General features: G+C 48.9%; 1 protein-coding gene across 1 annotated transcript; it reads left to right on the plus strand.

Annotated features, from left to right (window-relative positions):
* Positions 1-4,837: 4,837 nt before the first annotated feature.
* On the plus strand, positions 4,838-18,046 carry OAZ2 (ornithine decarboxylase antizyme 2). Its single transcript, XM_075099745.1, is given in 6 exon segments — positions 4,838-4,987; positions 8,239-8,314; positions 8,316-8,396; positions 13,465-13,640; positions 15,407-15,492; positions 17,236-18,046. Coding segments are annotated over 6 exon segments (573 nt in total). The 5' UTR covers positions 4,838-4,967; the 3' UTR covers positions 17,370-18,046.
* Positions 18,047-19,715: the final 1,669 nt, after the last annotated feature.

Raw genomic sequence — 19,715 nt, forward strand, 5'->3', positions numbered from 1 at the left:
AAACCTCAAGACATGATTCCAGCCTCAGGGCTGCACGGATGGACCAGCTTTAGGGAATTTATCCACAGCTCACCTAGAAACACAGGGAGCCAAAATCCCAGGAATACTCCTGGTGCTGCTACGGCTGTAACATGATATAGACATGTCGGCACAGGAAGACCGAACTGGCAGCTGGGCTGGGAGGACCGAGGAATGAAAACAAAATTCCCTGGCAGTGTTCATTTTTATTTTTCCCTTAGCAAAACAAGACCTTCATGTAAAAAAAAAAAAAAAAAAAAAAAAGAGCAATCACAGATCAGGGGATGAAAAGGCTGCTGTTGAAAACATAATTACAATCCCAGATACACATACAGCCCTAGAAAGTTCTGAATGACACATTTCTAAAGATGTTTTAAAATAACTATAGGGTATTAATTACATATAAAGCTACCAACCCTTTTCTACCTTTATTTTGAGACCTCTGTTTGAAAGTGTTTTCCATTAGACAACATCTTTCAAGCACAGCCAGCTACGCAGCACTGCTGTAGGTACTGAGGAACTGCATCTGAGGCTCAGTCTGGACATGGCACCCATCATGGACCCCAACACTGGCTGCGCTTCCCTCCGACAGGGAGGGCACAGCCGAGAGACAGACGCATAGTCCTCGCTGGCGGAATGGGCACAGGGCAGGGCTACAGCCTACCGCTTCCCTGGTACAACCACCTCTGCGATAGCACTGTTTTCCTTATCTGAGTGGTCTCATCACTGCAAGGTCAGCAAGAGACCCCACAACTACATTGCCACAGAGCCGGTCAAGCATGTGAACTCGCTTCTGGCCATTTGTCACACAAAGGCAAAGACAGCGCAGCCAGGACTTCAGCCAAGGAAGAACACAGAGCAACCATTTGAGAGAAGGCCTGTCCCACAGGGACCCCACTTTCCTCCGTGGCCCCAAACATCTGGGCAGCATCTCTGCTGTCAGTCCCATGCGCAAGAAGGCTGTGACCGAGTGGTTGTCCTCTTGTCATCTTGTCCTTGCCTGTCTCCATCTAGCGTCTTCCGTCTCAGTGTCAGGCAGCTCCAAGGGGCTGGGCTACCTGCCTGCCCAGCCCCAGCCCACCAGTGGTTACCAGCTCCAGGCACAGATGAACTCTGCATTTGCATTCCCCAGCTGGGAAAGTCTGCATCACTTCTCTCTTCGTAGTTTTTTGCTGTTTGGAAAGTATTGTTTAAGAGCTACATAGTCCACAATCACAATAATTAAGGAGAATAATTAAGGAGACACACAACTAATGTTGCAAGCCTCTAAAACTAGAAACATCATGGATGTCATCTGTTCCACATCTATAATTTGGGATAATCAATCCCAAAACCTGGCGCAACAAACGGCAAAGCTATTCAGAGGTGCCCGTCCTACATCAGACTGACTGCAGCAAAAAAATCTCATCCTAAAACACGGTGCAATGGCACTTCTCATTGCCAAAACCCTGGGCAGGACAAAAAACCTGTTTCCAGGCCAGAAGAGGACATGGCAGAAACTATTTTGCAAAAGAGCGAGGCAGTGCTGGCAGAACTGGAGCATGGCAGAAATGTCTAGCACTCCATTGGGCTGCTGCTTGGAGTACCAGGTTAAAATCAAGTGCAGAGCTCTTGGAGCTGGGAATTTGTCTGCAAATGGCTTTTATCTGAGAAATGAAAACAGAGAGAAGGGCAACGGATCAGCGGGGAGAAGGGTGATGGCGCCCAGCAGAGCCTCATTGCCGTATAGCGAGGGCAGCAAACAGGAGAGCAGAAGCGCCCTCCTGCGCTGCCACGTGATGAGTGCCTAAGGAGAGGACAGGCAGAGCATTCTCTCTGCCATAATAAGGGTCCAAGCAGGGTGTTTCATCACTCTGTAAAATATCTGCCTGCCTGGGAGGCATGGCGCCTTCGGGTGCATGCCGGGAGCTGTCAGAAGGCAGGGGCAGCATGGAGCTGCCAGAGCCCAGCCATGCCCACAGCCGGCCCAGAATATTCCACGGCAGCTCCCCGTGCAGGGAACAGCCTCACATGGCCAAGAAAGGCAAAAAAAGAGCCTGCTAGACTCTGCTGGCAGCAATACCCCAACGAACAGTGACACTGCAGCCTGGCCATCACACCCAGCGTCAGGTGGTGTCTCTGTGACACCCGAAAACCATGGCACCACGTCACTTCTCATTGCTGAAACCCCAGGCAGGGTAGAAATTACAAGCCCCTGTTTTTCTGAGGAGGACTATTATTGTACCTTCTCCACACATGGGGGACACTAAGGCAGAAAACAAGCAACATGATAAGTGCCGGGTTCAGTAACGAGACAGGGGATATCAGCAACATCCTCTTTGGCTTCCAGCCCCTCAGCTTGTCTCTCAGAGCACCCACCACCACCCCCCAACAGGGGCACACAGGCAGAGGCACCCAAACGAGCGGCACTGCAGCAAAGCACTCAAGAGCCGCAAGAAGCAGCCATGGACGTTGTGCTTCACAAACCTTCCTCAGCACAGATGGGGACATGGAGCCACATGCAATAAAAAAAACCCCAAATCTCAAGGGGATACAAAAATAATACCATGTACATTCCAGCTTCCCAAACAACAATCGCCTGAGAAGCCGGCACTGTGGGAAAGTCTCAGCTTGCTTTTCCTGGGTATTATAAATAGAATTACGGCTGAAAACAGGGCTTTAAACACAGAGAAAGGGGGAAAAGGCCATTTAACGGGCTCTGTTTGAACTTGGACTCTGGCCAGCATCCAGCTTTCTGCAGAACAGCTGGTCACTTCCTGCTGAATGAAGGCCAACGTTGCTGCGCTGGGAACCAGGAAGCCCAGGCCGAAGGCTGCCTGTCAGATCACGGAGTGCGCGAGCTCGCTGAGAGTATCGCGCCTTGGGCTGCCATGTATGTTACTTGGGAGCCTGCTCCGCTCCCACTCAGGGCCAGGCCTGCCTGTGTTCTCTGATGTGTTCTGAATGCCAGCTGACGGACCATACGAGGCCAGGTGAGTAGGTGTGAGGTTTCGCAGGAAGAGTCTGACTTGCAGGGCCTGCACCTGAAGGATCACGAGAACTTCTCTTCCAGTGAGCTGCTTGGTTTCTTAGCCCATGTGAAGGCTCAGAGACTACCAAGCCCTACAGGACTGAATCCCACAGCTTACTCACACTGCCTGGCTCTCCAGGCCCCTCATTTTTGTCTGGGTGACTACCATTGCCTTTCCCTTATGGGCATGTTGCTCATCACAGGCCCCAGCAGAACTTTGCCATGGGCAGCTCAACATCCTGTTATCTACATATCCATTCATCTCTTCCTTATTCTAGCTCCTACTCAAACGGGTTATGAGCCTGCAGTTCCCCAGGCCACCTTTTAAGCATTAGCATCATACTTTAAGCAGGACATCACACATCAGAGCCAGCGACTTGTTCTGTAGCAGTACCACCAGGGCCCAGCAGTTTGTTACTTAGTCTTGTTGCTCCCTAACCTCTTCTCCCACCACTTCAACAGGAGCCAAAATGCCTCCAGAAAGCTGTCAATGTAATGGCCCTGGCCTCTCCCAGTGTCAGAAGCAATGGAGGCATGCTTCATTGGTGGGAAGGCTCTGCAGAGGGATCTGGACAGGCTGGATTGATGGGCCATGGTCCACTGTATGAGATTTAGCAGGGCCAAGTACCAGGTCCTATACCTGGGCCACAACAACCTCATGCAACGCTACAGGCTGGAGGAAGAGTGGCTGGAAATCTGTCTGGTGGAAAAGGACCTGGGGGTGCTGGTCAACAGCCCCCTGAACATAAGCCAGCAGTGTGCTCAGGTGGCCAAGAAGGCCAGCACCATCCTGGCTTGTATCAGGAACAGTGTGGCCAGCAGGAGCAGGGAAGTGATCGTGCCCCTGTACTCAGCACTGGTGAGGCCACACCTTGAACGTTGTGTTCAGTTTCACGCCCCTCAGTACAAGGACACTGAGGTGCTGGAGCGTGTCCAGGGAAGGGCAACAAAGGTAGTGAAGGGTCTGGAGAACAAGTCTGATGAGGACGGGCTGAGGGAACCGGGATTGTTTAGCCTGGAAAAGAGGAAGCTTAAGGGGAGACCTTTTGACTCTCTACAACTACCTGAAAGGAGGTTGTAGTGAGGTGGGGGTTGGTCTCTTCTCCCAAGCTACTAGCGACAGCACAAGAGGAAATAGCCTCAAGCTGCGTCAAGGGAGGTTTAGAATAGATATTAGGAAAAATGTCTTTACAGAAAGAGTGGTCAGGCATTGGATCAGGCTGCCCAGAGAGGTGGTGGAGTCACCATCACTGGAAGTGTTCAAAACACATGTAGACATGGCACTCCGGGACATGGTTTAGGAGGCCTGGGGGTGTTGGGTTGACAGTTGGACTTGATGATCCTAGAGGTCTTTTCCAACCTTAATGGCTCTATGACTCAGCTTCCCGCCACGGCACCGTCGCTCCCTGGGCCGGCGCCGCCCCAGGCCCGCCTCCCGGCTCCGCCGGGCTCTGAGGAGGGCCGGGCACCTCGGACATTCAGCCGCCAAGGCTCCACCGCCCACGCGCTCCCCGCCCACTCGCAGGGTGCCGCCGGCCTCACGGGCGGGAGCGGAGCCGAGACCCTCTCGAGGAGTGGTAACGGCCCATAGCGGCCCTCACCTACCCCCGCGCGCGGTGCGGTGCCATCACGACGCAAAGGTGGGTGTGGCGCAGCGCAGGCCTTTGTTTAGGGCAGCGGCTTCCCAGGCTGCCCGGCGCGCGGCGCGGCGCAGGGGGTGGGCGGAGCGCGGGCGGCGCGCGGTGCGCGGCGCGGGTGGTGGGCGGGCCCGCGCGCGGGCCCGCGGGGTCAGTCGGAGCGCGGTGGCGAGCGAAGGTGGCGGCGCTGAGCAGAGCCCAGCTCAGTCTACTCTAGCTTAGCTCAGCTAGACCGAGCCTAGCCGGACCCAGCCCAGCCAGAGCCGAGCCGAACCCGAACCGAGGCCGGAGCCGAGCCGAGGATGATAAACACGCAGGACAGGTGCGGGGCGGCGCGGCCTCCCTCGCCCCTCAGAGCGGCGGCGGCGGCGGCGGCCGGGCCTGGGGTGCGGGCGGGCGCCGAGGATGGGGGGGACCTCCGCCTTTCCCGAGCTAACGTTCCTCAGCGGGGGAAGCTCCCCGGGCTGGACCCCGGGGGTTGGAATGGGGGGGCGGCCATTTCAGGAGAGAGTGTCTGAGCACCCTTTTGCTAATAAAGCTTTTAAGGGCGAGGAGGGTTTGTGCCGTCCCTCTCCGCAGCCCCCGAGCATCTTCTGAGGAAAGGGGATGCTTCCTGGCACGTCGGTTATCAGCAGGCACGAGCTTAACTCGATTTGTGGTGATTTTTCTCAGCTGACCAAATTATCTTGTGTGTCTGTTCCTTGTTTAGAGTCTGAAAAGTGTAATTTCCTGAGCCTCTGTCATACCGTGTAGATAAGCACCCAGAGGATGTGTATAAGCCAGTCTGGTTTCTTGACCGCTGCGTGTAGGGTAGACGCTTGAGCTATTATGTGTTCATCAGATGGTGACTTACAAGTTGCTACTCAAATCAGGTTCCTTCATATATGACTTGCAATGGCTGGCGGTATAATATCTTATTATGGTGGGCTAAGTGCAACCGTATCTTCAGGCCCTATTTGAAAAAAGGGGCCGGTATCGAAAACAAATGAAAAACCTTCATTTCAGTAACGTCAAGGGAGCTGCGTGGATCCTTCCATCGGGACCAAGTGTTCGTTGCAAATAAAAACCCCCAAAGCCCAAGAAAATGGTGCAGCTTTCCAGACCCTGAGGTGCTGGTTGTTGTGGACTGAAAGCAGCACTGGTCTGGGGCTTCAGGTGTGAGGGCAATTGAAGAGCAGCTGTGACAGGGTTCAAAAGTTGAGGAGTTGTCCTCTGTTCCCAGGGACAGGGCACAGGGTTGAGATCACTGGAAGCTTAGCGAGTTAAAATTATACCCACTGGCTGAAAATGTTCTAGCTCCCGTTTTAGGCAGGACTTGCTTGAGAAGCTTTTGCTTGGGAGTTTCTTCAGGGAAAGGCCCTTGGTGATCTAAATGTATCTTAATACAAACCAAGCTGCTGGAAAGCAGCTTCTCAAAACAGAAGAGAGGCTATAAGGGAGCACTACCCTAATTTTTTAAGCTATAAACAGGCCTCAGGGAGCAGAGTTGCAGGGGGCTGCTCACACATGGACGCATCGAGGGGCAAAACTTTGTCGGGTGCTTGCACAAAAGTCTTCCCAGGATGCTAACGTGCATCTGGAGGAAGCAAACCCCCTTTAAATGTCTGTCCCCCATGCACACACACTTGCTCTCTGGCGTTGCCTGATGGCGCTGCCCTGTGTGTTCTGCTCTTGGGACCCTTGCTGGCTGCTGCTGCCAAGTTTGGGGGGAGGATAGTGGTGGTGGCAGGTCTGGGCTCGGTAAAGCCCCAGTGCCACAGGCAGGGCTCAGTGGCTGAAGGGGTCTTGTGTTTTGACTTCTGCATGTGCCAGAGGAAGCAAAACCGGGAAGTGTCTCAAACTGCTTTGCATGAAAACTACTGCCTCTCTCTCTTTATTCCCCCCCGCCCAACTACACTTCATTATCCAGCTTCTTGATGCCTTGGCCTCAAGTTGGAGAGAGCTATCAATAGTACATTGTTGACTGGGGCTGAGAGAGGAGGGAAGGGAATAACAAAGCTGCCAACAGCTTTCTGGGGGTGGGGAACAGCACAGCAAAGTGCTTTGTCATGCCTCTCGACATCCACTACTACTGAATACACACTGGTCCATTGATAGTCCAAGTCATGCCGTGAGGAGGGACTGTATTAACACAAAACACCACTGAGCATGTGTGCAAAGGGGTTTGCCCTGAGCTGTCTTCAGTGCAACCGCTGAGTATCTTTTCCTAGGGTATTTAAACAGCCTTTTTTCCAAGCAGTGTCTGCCATAGCCTATGGCACTTGGGAGCGCTGCTGAAGAGCCCAGTCTCACAAACCTGGAGGAGGAAATATGCGGCAGAAGAATATTTGTGTTTCCTGTACAAAGATTATTTTGGTATGAGATGACAAGTCGGGATCTTAGTAAATTCTGCCTGTGTCATAACTGTGTTTGCAAGTTATTTTTTTGGCATTCAGAAATGCCAAATTTCAGTAGTTTGTTTGTAGTCTGGTATATGTTCTAGCCTAGGCGGTTCAGGTGATTCTGATAGTGCAGCTTGGTGCTTGGTCTTTGGATACTTAAGCCTGTCTCCCTTGTAGAGAGGGTTTAGAGTGGAAAAACACCGTCCTGGGATCAGCTCAAGTGAGAAGTTTTAGGACAGACAGTGAGTTGTCAATACGTCTGCAGAGTCTGTCCCTTACAGCCTTGTTCCTTGCTCCGTGTGAGTATTAGAAACCCTCACACTCACCTTAAAATAAAGGTGGTGTTTGCATACCTTTGCGCAGGTGTGTTTCATAATGGGAACGCTGGGGAATGACTTTCTGGTTTCTCTGCGTTGCTTTTGTAGGCTTTGTTAGAAGAGTAGCACAGCTGTGCTGTGCCTCCGCGAAGAGCTTTTGCAGTACTGGTAAAGGGAGTGATGCTCCAGAACTAAAATAATTTGCTTTCGTGAAGTTCCTAAAAGCTAGGGCAGGTATTAAAGCCTGCATTCAAAGTGATTCTGAAAGACTGTGCATAGGACATCCAAACAAAAACTGCAAGGGAAGCCTATTTTCTTGCCCTTGAAAGTAGATCTGTGGGGCAAACTTGTAATTTTTAGGGTTGGGGTGGTGGATGCTTGTATGAGGTTTCATTTGCATGTGAAAATGTCAACTTGGACATTGTAGAGCATGTTGAAAATATCTGAAGAGCCAGCCTTTCACTCCTCCTCGTTCTGAAAATGTGAAACTTAAACCTCCTCCTTCTGGGTCCTGTTGATCTATTTGTAGATGTTTGTCTATAGAAAATGTGTGCTCATCTGGTCATGCATTTCCAGCCATCTGCTGTTGGCAGCCTTCCAGGCATCCCTTATTAGCATGAGGTTGCTCAGCACTCTCCCCAGGTTCCTGGATGCAAAGCCCCTCCTCCATTTCTAACAAAACACCGCTGGATTCTGGTAGGACCTGGGCAGCGAGTGTTTTTAATGTAGATGGCTGGGTGCAAAAGCCCTGTTAGCAGCCTCTGATGTACTATGGAGGAGCAGGGCTACAAGAGGTTTGGGGTCATGAGGAGCTGTAGCATCTAAAATGTGATCCCTGCTAACATAACCTGGTGTTCTCTCTCTTTTTCTTGCAGTAGTATTTTACCTTTGAGTAACTGTCCCCAGCTGCAGTGCTGCAGGCACATTGTTCCAGGGCCTCTGTGGTGCTCCTGATGCCCCTCACCCACTGTCGAAGATCCCCGGTGGGCGAGGGGGTAGCAGGGATCCTTCTCTTTCAGCTCTGATATATAAGGTGAGAAACATCTGACATCTAAATAATGACCTGTACCTGTGCTGCAAACATGTTCGGTTCCTTTTGCAGTCTGATGGGAATAAATGCAAATAACTCCAAGGTAATAAGTGGGAGATCTGTTAATTTTTCAGCTACCCTGTTGGTAGATCACTGAGCTGCATGCAGCACTCTCCCACTTAAGTATCACCTGTTCATTAAGAAATGAGAGGCCTTTTCTCAAAGGTGTACAGGAAATAATTCACTAGCCCTGTTCCCAGAGGTCTGTTTCAGCTATTGTATGCAGAGCCAGCATTGTCAAAACATGAAACAACTTCTTAAATGCCTTGCAAAAAGAGGAAGCGGGAAGCAGAAAGGTGAAATGCAGAGAGAAAATGGTTGATAAGCTCCTTCCGGTGCCCTAGTATGGAAGGTAAAGAAAGCTGTTGGGGCCTGGGACCTTTCCTTTCGAAAGGAGACCTGGCTATTCCTTGCTGTAGAATAACTGGCACTTGTGCAACTTTGTGTTATGGTGGCACACATCTGTCTCCCTTCTGGGACAGGGGCAGCTTTTCCACAAGCCAGGGAGTAAAGTGCTATCAGATGAGGTAGCCTAAATTTATGCTAAGCTTGCAAATTTGACTGTTCAGACAGGAGTGTTGTCATAGGTGTTGGACCTGATTTTAAATTACCCTGTGGGAGGCACACAGACTTTATATGATGAAAAGATACAGGCTCTTTTGGGTCACAGCTACTAAAGTCATCTCTTGAAGTTCATGAGAGAATCGCAGACCTCGTGGCTGCTTTCAGAGGAGTTTTCTTTAATGCAGCCTTGGCAGATTTTTAGCATGTGCCTCACCTGCTTACCTTGTGAATAAATGTCAACCTCTGTAGCCTTTTAATAATAATGTAACATCAGCTTAGTGCTTTTGAGTTGAATTGTCACAGATGTTAGAGGGGTATGAAATCCAGAGAAGCAGCCGACCACAATGAGCTTCCTGTCAGATAAGGAAGATACATAAATAGCTTCAAGAGGGCCTCCGGACTAATAATGAATTCCCTCTGGGTGGGAGGGAATGAGAAATAGTGGACCCTGCAACTTGAACTCCTGCAGGCCAGCTTTGCCAAGTCTTGTGTATGCAGCAGACAAGGTCTGAAGGCAGAAAATAGGCTCGATGTGGAGGAGATGCTGGTGGAAAGAATCACAGTTTGGAGGCTTTGAAGTATTTGATTTCAGTATCGCCTTGAATTAGCACAGAAGCTTTTGGCAGTGGTGTGTAGGCAGGGGTTGCTGCCTGGGGGGATGTCATCTAGATAGCTGCATCCCAGAAATATAGATATAATACTTGCTGGGTTTATTGCCAACAAAACCTAGCAGAATCTTTCAGAAAATCAGCCCTTTCTGTAACATAGCTCATCCCAGAGCAAAGCATGCCGTGTTGCTCAGTGGTTTAAAGTCCAACCTCAGACAGGGATTACTGGGACTCTGCCCCTCTCAGTTGCCCGCTCAGTCTAGCGGTGCTGTAGTTACAGCAGGCTGAGCTTTTCAGCTGGCAACCTTCAGTGTGACCTGGAAAGGCATCTGGACCCAAAAGCTTAAGTACTTTTTCCAGCTGTATCAGCTGTTTTAGTTCAAGGGATTACCTTTCTGAAGAAGACTGCCTCCTTCGGAGCATGCAGCACAGTGCTTGTATACAGCCGTGCTACAAATTAAGCAGCTGGGGCTCCCTATAGCTGTTGGAATTTTTATGTTAAGAGACTTAATAACTCAGCCCTTCATCAGGGGAGCTTTCCTTGAGCTGGGAATTGCAATAGTGATTGGCGTCAGTGCTGCGCAGCCAGGACGGGCTTTGTGCAAACGGACGTGCTCCGGCTAGCAAACTTGGCAGGAGGCGCAGGTGTAGCACATGCCAACAGTAGGCTGCTTACAGGGGGTTTCTTGAGTTGCTCAGCTATGGTAGATCATAACATCCTTTCTTATGCTGCCAACACATAGGGGCCTCCCCCTGTCCTTCTTGGGACATCTGAAGAGCGTAGTTGGGTTGGAAAATCTTGTGCTCAATGAATTGTAACCAAGGGGAAGCTGGTCTTTGCGGCTTTACTTTGCTGAAATGGAGCCCAGGGCTGGAGAGCAGTGGTTTAGGCATCTGTGTATAAAAAATACCTGGTGGGGTTTCTTTTCCCCTCAGTAGCATGGTGAGGGGATTTTGCAGGGGTGAAATAAAACCGAACATTTGTTGGGTAAACAGGATTTTGCTTTGAGCAGCTTCCAAAGGATTCTGGGCTCCTGCATCACCGGAACAGCTTCTCTCCCCAGCATCTTGCTGCCTCTATTTTGATGCCTAGAAATAAAATATCAGCTGCCCAAGATAGGCTGTGTAAACACAATTCCCGCTGAACCTGGAGAACCAGTTCTCTTAATCCCTGTTGCTATGCTGCCTTTGGTTTGTGGGCTGTCACATTAGGGGGCTTTTAAGTGGAGACACCTTGCTAGGTTTGGAGTGCCGGGCATAACTTCTGGTGACAGAAGGGCTAATCCAGAAGGCTCGGAAAGATTTTCCCCTCCTATTGCAGGCTCCTGCCAGTTTTCCTGCACAAATGTGTGCATGTGCCTCCCCCTCTAATGTGTCAATCCCAGCCTGCTTTTCTCAACTTCCTCACCCTGTTTTTCTTTTCACAAAGTATAAGAAAAGAAGCATCTGTGAGCTTTTCATGAGGGAAGGATCTTTTCTGAAACAGAAATGCGCTCTGCACAGTAACAACTGTAAAAGGCTCCTATAAAGTCACTGGTGGAGGATGTGCATATAATCCCTGTGTTTTAGTTGTTTTTAAATACACCTCTGTAGTGCAGAGCTCCAACAGGGCTCCAGTCAGACTTGCTGCTGGCTCCATGGTGGCTTTATCAGCAGCAGTCTGATTTAACTTGAGCAGCTGTTGGTAGGTTTCTTAGAGCACTTGGCTGAAAACTAGTAAAACCCAACAGCAGGCGCAGCCATGAAAACTTCTTTCAAACTCGATGAATAAACTTATTTCCTACAGGATATTTATTCTGAAGAAGTGTAAACTTAGTTTTTCAGCTAAGCTTTGTGGGCTTTAAACAAACAGTGGCTTCCTCTGCCCCGGTTAGCATAGCCAGGCAGTTCCTGATTTGTATGCAGTGTTATTTTGTCGCCCGCATTAACATACTAAATGGCTCCTTCCTTGTCACAATAGTCAAACTAAGAGGAATCTATTTTAATACATGTGGTAATAGGAATTAAAGCACTGGAACAGAGGCTTGAGGAGCCTGGAAAGGGTCTCGGATGTTTTTGCTGAACCGCTGGTCTTTCAGCAATGCTTAACAGCTTAAAGAAAACATCTGCTGGAAAAGCCACAATGCCGAGGATTCTTCCCCCTCTCACTGGGCACTGTTGGCTGCCAATGTGTTTGTACTGCCCCTCATGTAAATACTTCTTCTCTGCAGATCCAAACTGGATTACATTTTCTTTGCTGTATTTGCTGCCTGCATGTGGTATGCTCAGAGATGAGTATATGTCACCGCAAAGGATTTATTAAGCCTAGTCTGGTGAGATGATGTCTTTCTGCAGCAATGTCACTTGTTTCATTGCCAGTCCAGCTGATTGCCAGCAGATCGGAGTTCATCATGAGCTGCTGAATTAATCACCCTGATAAAATGCCCAGAGGCTCACCTAGTGACCCAAGGGGGTACACAACCTCCCACCCCACCCATTGATGCTGTCAATGAGAGAGGGGCACACAGCTTTCCTGGGCACTCCCGTGACTTGGGAACGGAGCACACAGGACTTGTATTATCTGGTTTCTTCTGCCCTTCAAAGCTGTGCAGGTGACTTTGTAAATGTGGGAGAATGAGGATGTATGAGCCTGTAACCAAGCAGATGGGAACAGTTTAGTTCCACTGCAGCTGACAACGTTAACTCGGGAACCAAATTAATTCCATTGTCATTTCATTGAGGCTCTTTGCAGTGAAATATGGAAATTGTTATTGGGCAAGCCAACTGCCTGCAAAAATTGTCAGGAGGAGGAGGAATGAAGTTTTAACCAGGAAATTGTTTTCTAGGAACTGTTGAGCTGAATCTGAGGCAGTCTGCATGCTTGGCATTCTAGTTAGAGTAGTATTGGAGAGGGACGCGTACGCTTGTGGTGTCTGGAAAAGACCTTGTCACAGTCTTCAAATCTATGTAGCTTCTGTCTGTTTTGGGATTCTCTCTGTGCTATGTATTTTCCTCCCTTAAACCAGGAGGTAAACCATTTGCCATACCAGTTGGCTGTAAAATCTAGGAAAGCAATTTGTGGTCATCCTTTAAACAAAAAGACTCTGTTGGGGATTGGGGAGACAACGAAATTGGTCAGACCATGGCAGCAGATGCTCTTTCAGCTTATCAGTTCACGTCATGTTCTTCGAAGGGTAGTTCATGAACCGTCCCTGTGGCTGGGACCTGTAGTGAATGAACAGACTCTCACTACCCAGAAATTTAATATAATGTAAATATGCAAAACTGCATTCCCTTGAATAGGAAAACATGACTAGAAAAATCACTCCGAGGTCTGCGTACTTCTTGTGGTGTGTCCCTGAGCCTGTGAAAGGGGAAGGGAAAAGTATAATTTTCTTCTTAGTAAAACTATAATACCATTTATTTTTGCATTTGCATCTCTCTAGTTATACTCCCCTGGCTGTTTAGTATGTAGGACTTAACTTCTTTGTTCTTTATTTTTGTATTAGGTTAGAATAAAAGCAAGATACTCTGCAAAATACAGTCAGCTTAGAAAAATAGGTATTGACCACGTAACTTGTTTTGAGTGCTGAGACTCAGATACAAGTTTGCAGCCAACTGCACATACTTTCATGAGCTATGGTGAGACTCACAGTGGTGAATTTTAGTGATAGGCTGAAACTGTGAACGCACACCAGTCTGTAAGGGCTGGTCTTTTTTCAGGAGTTTCACTGAAAACAGTCCCTTTGCATGCTTGCTTAAGCATGGTCTCTTTCAGGTTTTTTTGGTCTACAATCTTATGGATAGTTTTCTTTAAGCCTAAAGCATATTTCATGAGCTCTTCTCCCTCCCCTGCGCAGGACGAGAAGATCACTGTTAACCAAGATGTCCCAGTGCATGAAGGGAAGCCTCATATTGTCCACTTCCAGTACAAGGTCACAGAGGTGAAGACCTCCTCCTGGGATGCAGTGCTTTCTAATCAGAGCCTCTTTGTGGAAATCCCTGACGGATTATTAGCTGATGGAAGCAAAGAAGGGTAAGTTCAGGATCCTAGAGCTGGTTCTGTGGGGAGCAGGTGCCTGCTTACGTGAATGATGCTGTGTGCGTGAGGAGAATGGGCTGTATGTATGGCAGCTCTGTTCCTGGTTTGTGTCTCTGAAGTATGTCCTTACTCCCTTGTCTTCAGAGAATTGACCTCCTGTTAGTCCTCCTTATACATTTTCTTCCCCCTTAGTGATCATTTCAGATGGGCTACTGTTTTTTGAGTCCCTGTGCTAATGAAAAATAAGCAATAAATGAGCAGAGTGATTCTTTGCATACTCTTGATACGGAAAATCTGCAATTCTTTCTCTGATTTTTGTTCTGCTGGCCACTTGGCAAGCTTACTTTGGCAGGCGTTTTCCTCTCTTCGAGGGGCAAAAAACCTCCATTATATTGATGTGCTTCTTCTCATCAGTAGGTGGATCTGCTCTTGGAGTGCTGCCACACAGGCATTGGGCTCTGCCAGAGTCTCTGATTTTTCTCTGTTGGCAGAATACAGGACAGCTCTGCTCTGGGAAGTTTGTGTAAACGCAGCTTCCAGAGCAGCTTCTTCCTGCCAAGTGCTTTGCCAGAGATCCCCACTGGTGGGGAGCACTGTAGTGTAGGTGTGGCTTTACTGGATTCCTCTGCAAAGCTCTCTGAAGTCCTCCTAAATCGCCAAGTAGGCTTCATCTGTAAATGACACAAGCTAATTAAGAAAAAAAAAAAAAACACTCACTGGGCACCTTCAGTAAGTACCAGTATTCTTGCAGGTCTCAAACTTGTGTCACTTGACTCCAAGTCCAGAAAATTTTTGTGTAATTTCTTCAGTTGGCCAGTAAATCCTTTCGCTGTCTGAGTGCCCGCTCTCTTGGGAGCGGGTTCTTCTGGGAGGGCATTTACCCACCTGTGTTATCGTGACTTAAAGCATGATTTTTGTAAGATTATTTTTAGCTGGGTAAAACAGCCTAGTAAGAGGCTATAATTAAAACAGTTCAGTACCATATTAACAAAACCGTTGCAAATTTAATCTCCCTCTCTGTACTCCAGTCTTGTTGACTGCAGTTTAATTAGATGTCAGTTGAAGCCCTGTTTGTCACTGCTCTAGCAGCCTGCATTGTAAATGGTTATAAGGCCAGCAGTGACAGCGATGGCTCCACTGTGCCAATCCCAGGGGCTCAGAGAGGGGTTAATGCAGTGCTGCTTCCATCAAGAGGTGGCAGAAATAACTTAGCTGGAAAGGCAGGAAGCGTGGATTCAGAGTGCATCAGCTGTGCCATCCAGCTGATGTGCTCAGGAAACAGCTTTGCCTGTGCACGTGGTCCTTCAGTGATGTTTTTCTTCTCTTCTGCCTGGCATGAGCTTGCTTTTTTTTTTCCCCCCCTTCCCATAAAGTGCAAAACTCACAGATCCCCCGTGCGTGTTGCCAGCGGAGGGGACGTAGCCTGGCTCAGGATCAGCTGCAGTATTCAGCTTCCTGAGTACAAAGACTTCTGTACAAAACCACTAGCTGGTGGGGATGGGTGCTTGTGCATGCTGGTATGTGGATGCTGAGGACAGTGACCTGCTGGGTGACTTGGTGTGAGGATAGCTCTTAGTTTTCCAGGGCTGGACAGTGAGGCAGGAAGCCCTTTGTTTGAGCGCCCATTGTTCGCTGGAAGGGGTCTGTAAACAAGTAGTCTTTCTGTCTGAAAACATCCCAACGGTTGATAATGCGCAGAGGCTTTCTCAGGACAGGACTTCCTATAGCTGATGTTCTTTTGTCGTCTTCCTCCTTGGCAGGTTATCAGCACTGTTGGAGTTTGCTGAAGAAAAAATGAAAGTAAACTATGTCTTTATTTGCTTCAGAAAAAGCAGAGAAGACAGAGGTGAGAACTTGCTCCGGCTGTACAAGAATCTGGTAAACGCAAGGCAAGGCTCCACGGGGTACTTCCTGCTGCAGTAATTGTTATATGCATAATTGTTGTGGTGTTCTTACAAATTAGAAATAGCTTCTTGTGGAAGAAATAAGCCCTTTCTTGAGACTAAAAGGGAGTATTTTTGTTTCTCAAACAGGTATGCTTTACTGTCCTGCTGTGATCTCATGCAGAAAGCTGCTGCTGAATTACTTGGACCATTTTCTTGTCCACAAATTGGTTAAGGAATAAAGGTGTCCATTTGGCACCAGGCTTTTGTGATGTGGAAGGAGAAACCAGGGAGAGGTTATTACATGAGAAGTGAATGCTTATAGCTTGTTACCCCAGTCCTCATCTGCTTTTTAAAGCTTGCCCGGCAGTTTTGCCCTTCCTAGACCTACAGGTAATCCTGGCCCTGGCTATAAATGCTTTATGGCTTAAGGGGGCCGCATTAGTATCTAAAGATAGGCATGTTGGATGAGTGATTACAGCACGGAAGTTTGTGGAGATTTATGGAGGTACCAAGCTATGGATGTGTCACTTTAAATCTTCCTAGACACAGGCTGGTAACCAAGCAATTGCCACAGCAGGAGAAATTCAAACCTTAATTCTAATTTTACTCTGCTGCTTCACAAGCTGCACTGTCTTCTCCAAAATGGTGCGTTATTAGAGCTAAGCTGTTCTGAGCCCAGGAAGATGTCATTCCCTGTTATGATGCCAAGAATAATTCTCAGATTAAGTTCTTGCTATAATGTCACTGCTGCCACAGGCTGCATTGGTGACCTCTGCAGCAGCTGCTTACAGGAGACATCTGATACTGGGTTTTGTTTTTAAAACAGGCAAGGTGTTGGTCTTAGACTTGGCTTATCTATATGAGTTCTGGAGCATTCCAGACCCTCAGTCCTTGTCTATGCAGTTGAAATTCAGTGCTGTCTTGAAAATACATAGGAGCTCCTGCATGACCGTTCAGGGGCTGGAAGCCGATCATCAGAGGGTGCTGTAGAGATTAGATGCTGCACCCAGGTAGCTTTTCATGGGTCGCCGGGAAGCGATCGCTTTACTAACAAGCAGGCATGTGTCCAGTCACCATGTAATATAACCTTGCCTGACCAAGACAAGGTGTGTGTGAGGACTGCCCCCACTCTGAATTTGTTCTGTGCATAACCTGTGGTCTGAGGGTGGCTTTTCTGGGGGACCGCACTGAGCTATGCTGAGTTGTCTTGAGTTTCCACTGAGCTCCTGGTCCTCCTCACAGACACAGCAAATTTCTGCCTAGACCCTGAGTAAGTAGATTCCTGTTTCCTGTTGTCTGACCCCCTTTCAGGGCTCAAAGGGTGCTGGGACCCATGTAAGTAGAGAATAAAAATATGCAGCAGGATGGCCATGTTCATCCTTGGAAAGCTGGTGCAGGTAGATAACAAACTGTCGCTGTCTCTCTGAGGGGACAGAACAGACATCGCAGGATAAATATGGACAAACCTGCTCTGCTGCACAACTAAAATCCCTGTCACACTTAGGAGCAGCTGTGATGAATGCAGGAAGAGACAAAACCTTCTGTTTGAGAGGGCTGTCACATTGAAATGGTTTCCATCTGCACAGGAAGCTCTGGATGCACTCACAGGGGGTGTTCAGTACACTCTGATATTCGTGGCTTCTAAGGTGATGCACGTAAAGAGGATTATTCCTCATGGTAATGGATTTCCTTCTCTTTGGTAGCTCCACTCCTGAAGACATTCAGCTTCTTGGGCTTTGAAATTGTGAGGCCTGGTCACCCCTCTGTCCCGTCGCGGCCAGACGTGATGTTCATGGTGTACCCTCTGGATCAGAACTCTTCCTCTGATGAAGAATAGCTGCAGCGGGGGACTCCAGTGTGACCTGAAAATGCCGTTGAGGGGAGAGAGGGTTACATCTTTCTTGAGGAAAGGCAAAACAAGCTTCTGTTGGACTGAAACTGCATTTCTCATTGTTAGATTGGCCTGTGTATCCTCAGAGTTGACTATCTCATTGAAATGGGTTGCCTAGAGAACTATATATACACACATGTAATCACCAAATAGTAAATGAAAGATGTTTATGAACTGGCATAGGAGCTCTTTACGTGCAGCTGTGTGGTGTGTTAGCCTAGGGGCGCCTGGTGCCAGGCTGTGCCTGGGGGAGTGCGACGGTAGGCGCAGTATCAACTCCTTGACTTCTGTAAACCCATGTTGGTCCTTTCTCCATCTCCTGATGTGCGCTAATCTGACAGACCACCTTTTTATTTTTCACTCAGACTCTTTTAAGTAGAAGGCATGTTTTGGGTGTTAGGCATATGGAGGAGATATGCTCGAGTTTAACCTTTAACACTACATTAAACCCCCATGCATCTCCGCTTTGGGGTGACCGATGCTGTTTTAACTGGTCTAATCTTTTTTTTTAAAAAAAAAAAACTTCTTGCTCTTCCAGCTCGTTTGACGCAGTCTTAATTCTGTTCAATGTTATCACTGCACTATCACAGCATTCAATAAAAGGGGCATTCAGATGAACTTCACACAGGTGGGGCTGCTTATTTGAAAGGAACTGAGCCTCTGGTGGGCCTTCTGTAGGGCTGTGATAGTTTGAGGATCAAGTGAGTGTTTGGAGCAATACCTCTGCTTTGGGGGAACGTCTCCTTACCTGCCTGCGGTGTGATGGTTGTGATGGTCCAAGGAGCCTGAGCAGGTCATGCCTTTATCCTCTGCCCAAGGACAGGTAAGGAGCAGGCCCGTGGCTGTCACCTCTCTTCCTCCTCGCCTTTCTGAAGAGCTGATCTCAGGACTTGAGACACTGAGCTAACAGCTGTATCCAAATGAAAGGGGGGTGCGTGTGGGAGCAGGTATGGATGGCAGCTCTGCCAGTTGCGGTGGGATGCCCTCCCTGTCCAGGGGCTCTCCTGGAATGGAGCTGCAGTGCTGGCGGTAGCTCGCATTTCATCCCTACCCTTTCTGATGTTGGAAAATGAGGCTGTGCTCTTGCTTCATGCCATGTGGATGTAACGTGGCTGGCTTGCTTTGAGGGCCACATGAGAAGGGTGTATTTATAAGCTGTGCCCCGGAGGCGTACCGTGAGCTCTCTTGCTGGCATGGTTGCTTGCGTATGGACTTGTCCTTGTGTGCTTTGTTGTGCTCTCGCCCTTCTGTGGAGGATTTTGTTAAAAGCTGAAGCCAAGCCATTCCATAAACATCATGGTCAGTGTTTTCTGTTTAGGGGAGAGAGGTGGGGCTGGGATACAAGTTGGTGTGAATAAATCATCATAAAGTTTGTCTTCCTTCCTTCCTTCCTTCCTTCCTTCCTTCCCTTCCAATGACATCAAAGGGCTGGTACCTCTACTCCCTCTTCAATGGAGCATTAAAGCCTAAGTCTGGTTTAAAATTAGAGGCTGGGCTGTGCTGTTGGGAACATCTCTGCCCTAGCTTTTATTGTGGGGCCAGCAGCCCTTCTAGTGCTGGCTGTCACTCTGCAATAGGCAGTGCCTCTCCTCTCCTTGCTCCAGGTGTGGTGCAGAGACAGAGGAGCCCTTGCATCTATTCCCTGGCTGAAACAATGCTGATTTCTAGGTCTGGATTTCAAAATCCCAAGTTTTATCCCTTCATGTAGCTGGAGTTGCCCCTGTTCCTTCTCTGGGTGTTTCTGTGTACTCCAGGGCCCTGCTGCCACCCCATGGGGCTCCTCTACTGGCACATCCCTAATGTGATGGGGTGGGAACCACTTCCCTCCTTCCTTACTGATAGAATGCAAAGGCCTGCTCCTGGGAGTTTGGAGGGAGGATGATTTCCTGAGCTTGTTAATGAACTGGCTGTTGGTGGTGCCCACGGGTTCAAGCATAGAGGGTTCTGACCCAAATTGTCATGGCTGAGCTTGGCTGCAGCATCCCCAGGTGGAGCTGCATGTGCTAGGGGGAGAGTGGAGTGTCCTGGGGGGGCAGCTGACCTGACACACACACACACCCCCACACACACCCCTGGGCCACCCCACCACAGCCTCAGTGGCCATGGACTGGTGAGCTTGGCACCAGGAGCAACACGTCTGCTCAAGCCATGTCAGATGCCTCAGAGATGGGTACGCCCCCCCCCTTCCTCACAAAAAAAATCACTGGCCACAGCTTTTTGGGACAAAGGACCAGAATCTGGGGGAGCAGGAAGAAAAAGCCACCCTCACAGGTTTGTGATTGTCTCTTAAAA

Source organism: Phalacrocorax aristotelis, chromosome 7, assembly GCF_949628215.1.
Source record: "Phalacrocorax aristotelis chromosome 7, bGulAri2.1, whole genome shotgun sequence".
NCBI lineage: Eukaryota > Metazoa > Chordata > Aves > Suliformes > Phalacrocoracidae > Phalacrocorax > Phalacrocorax aristotelis.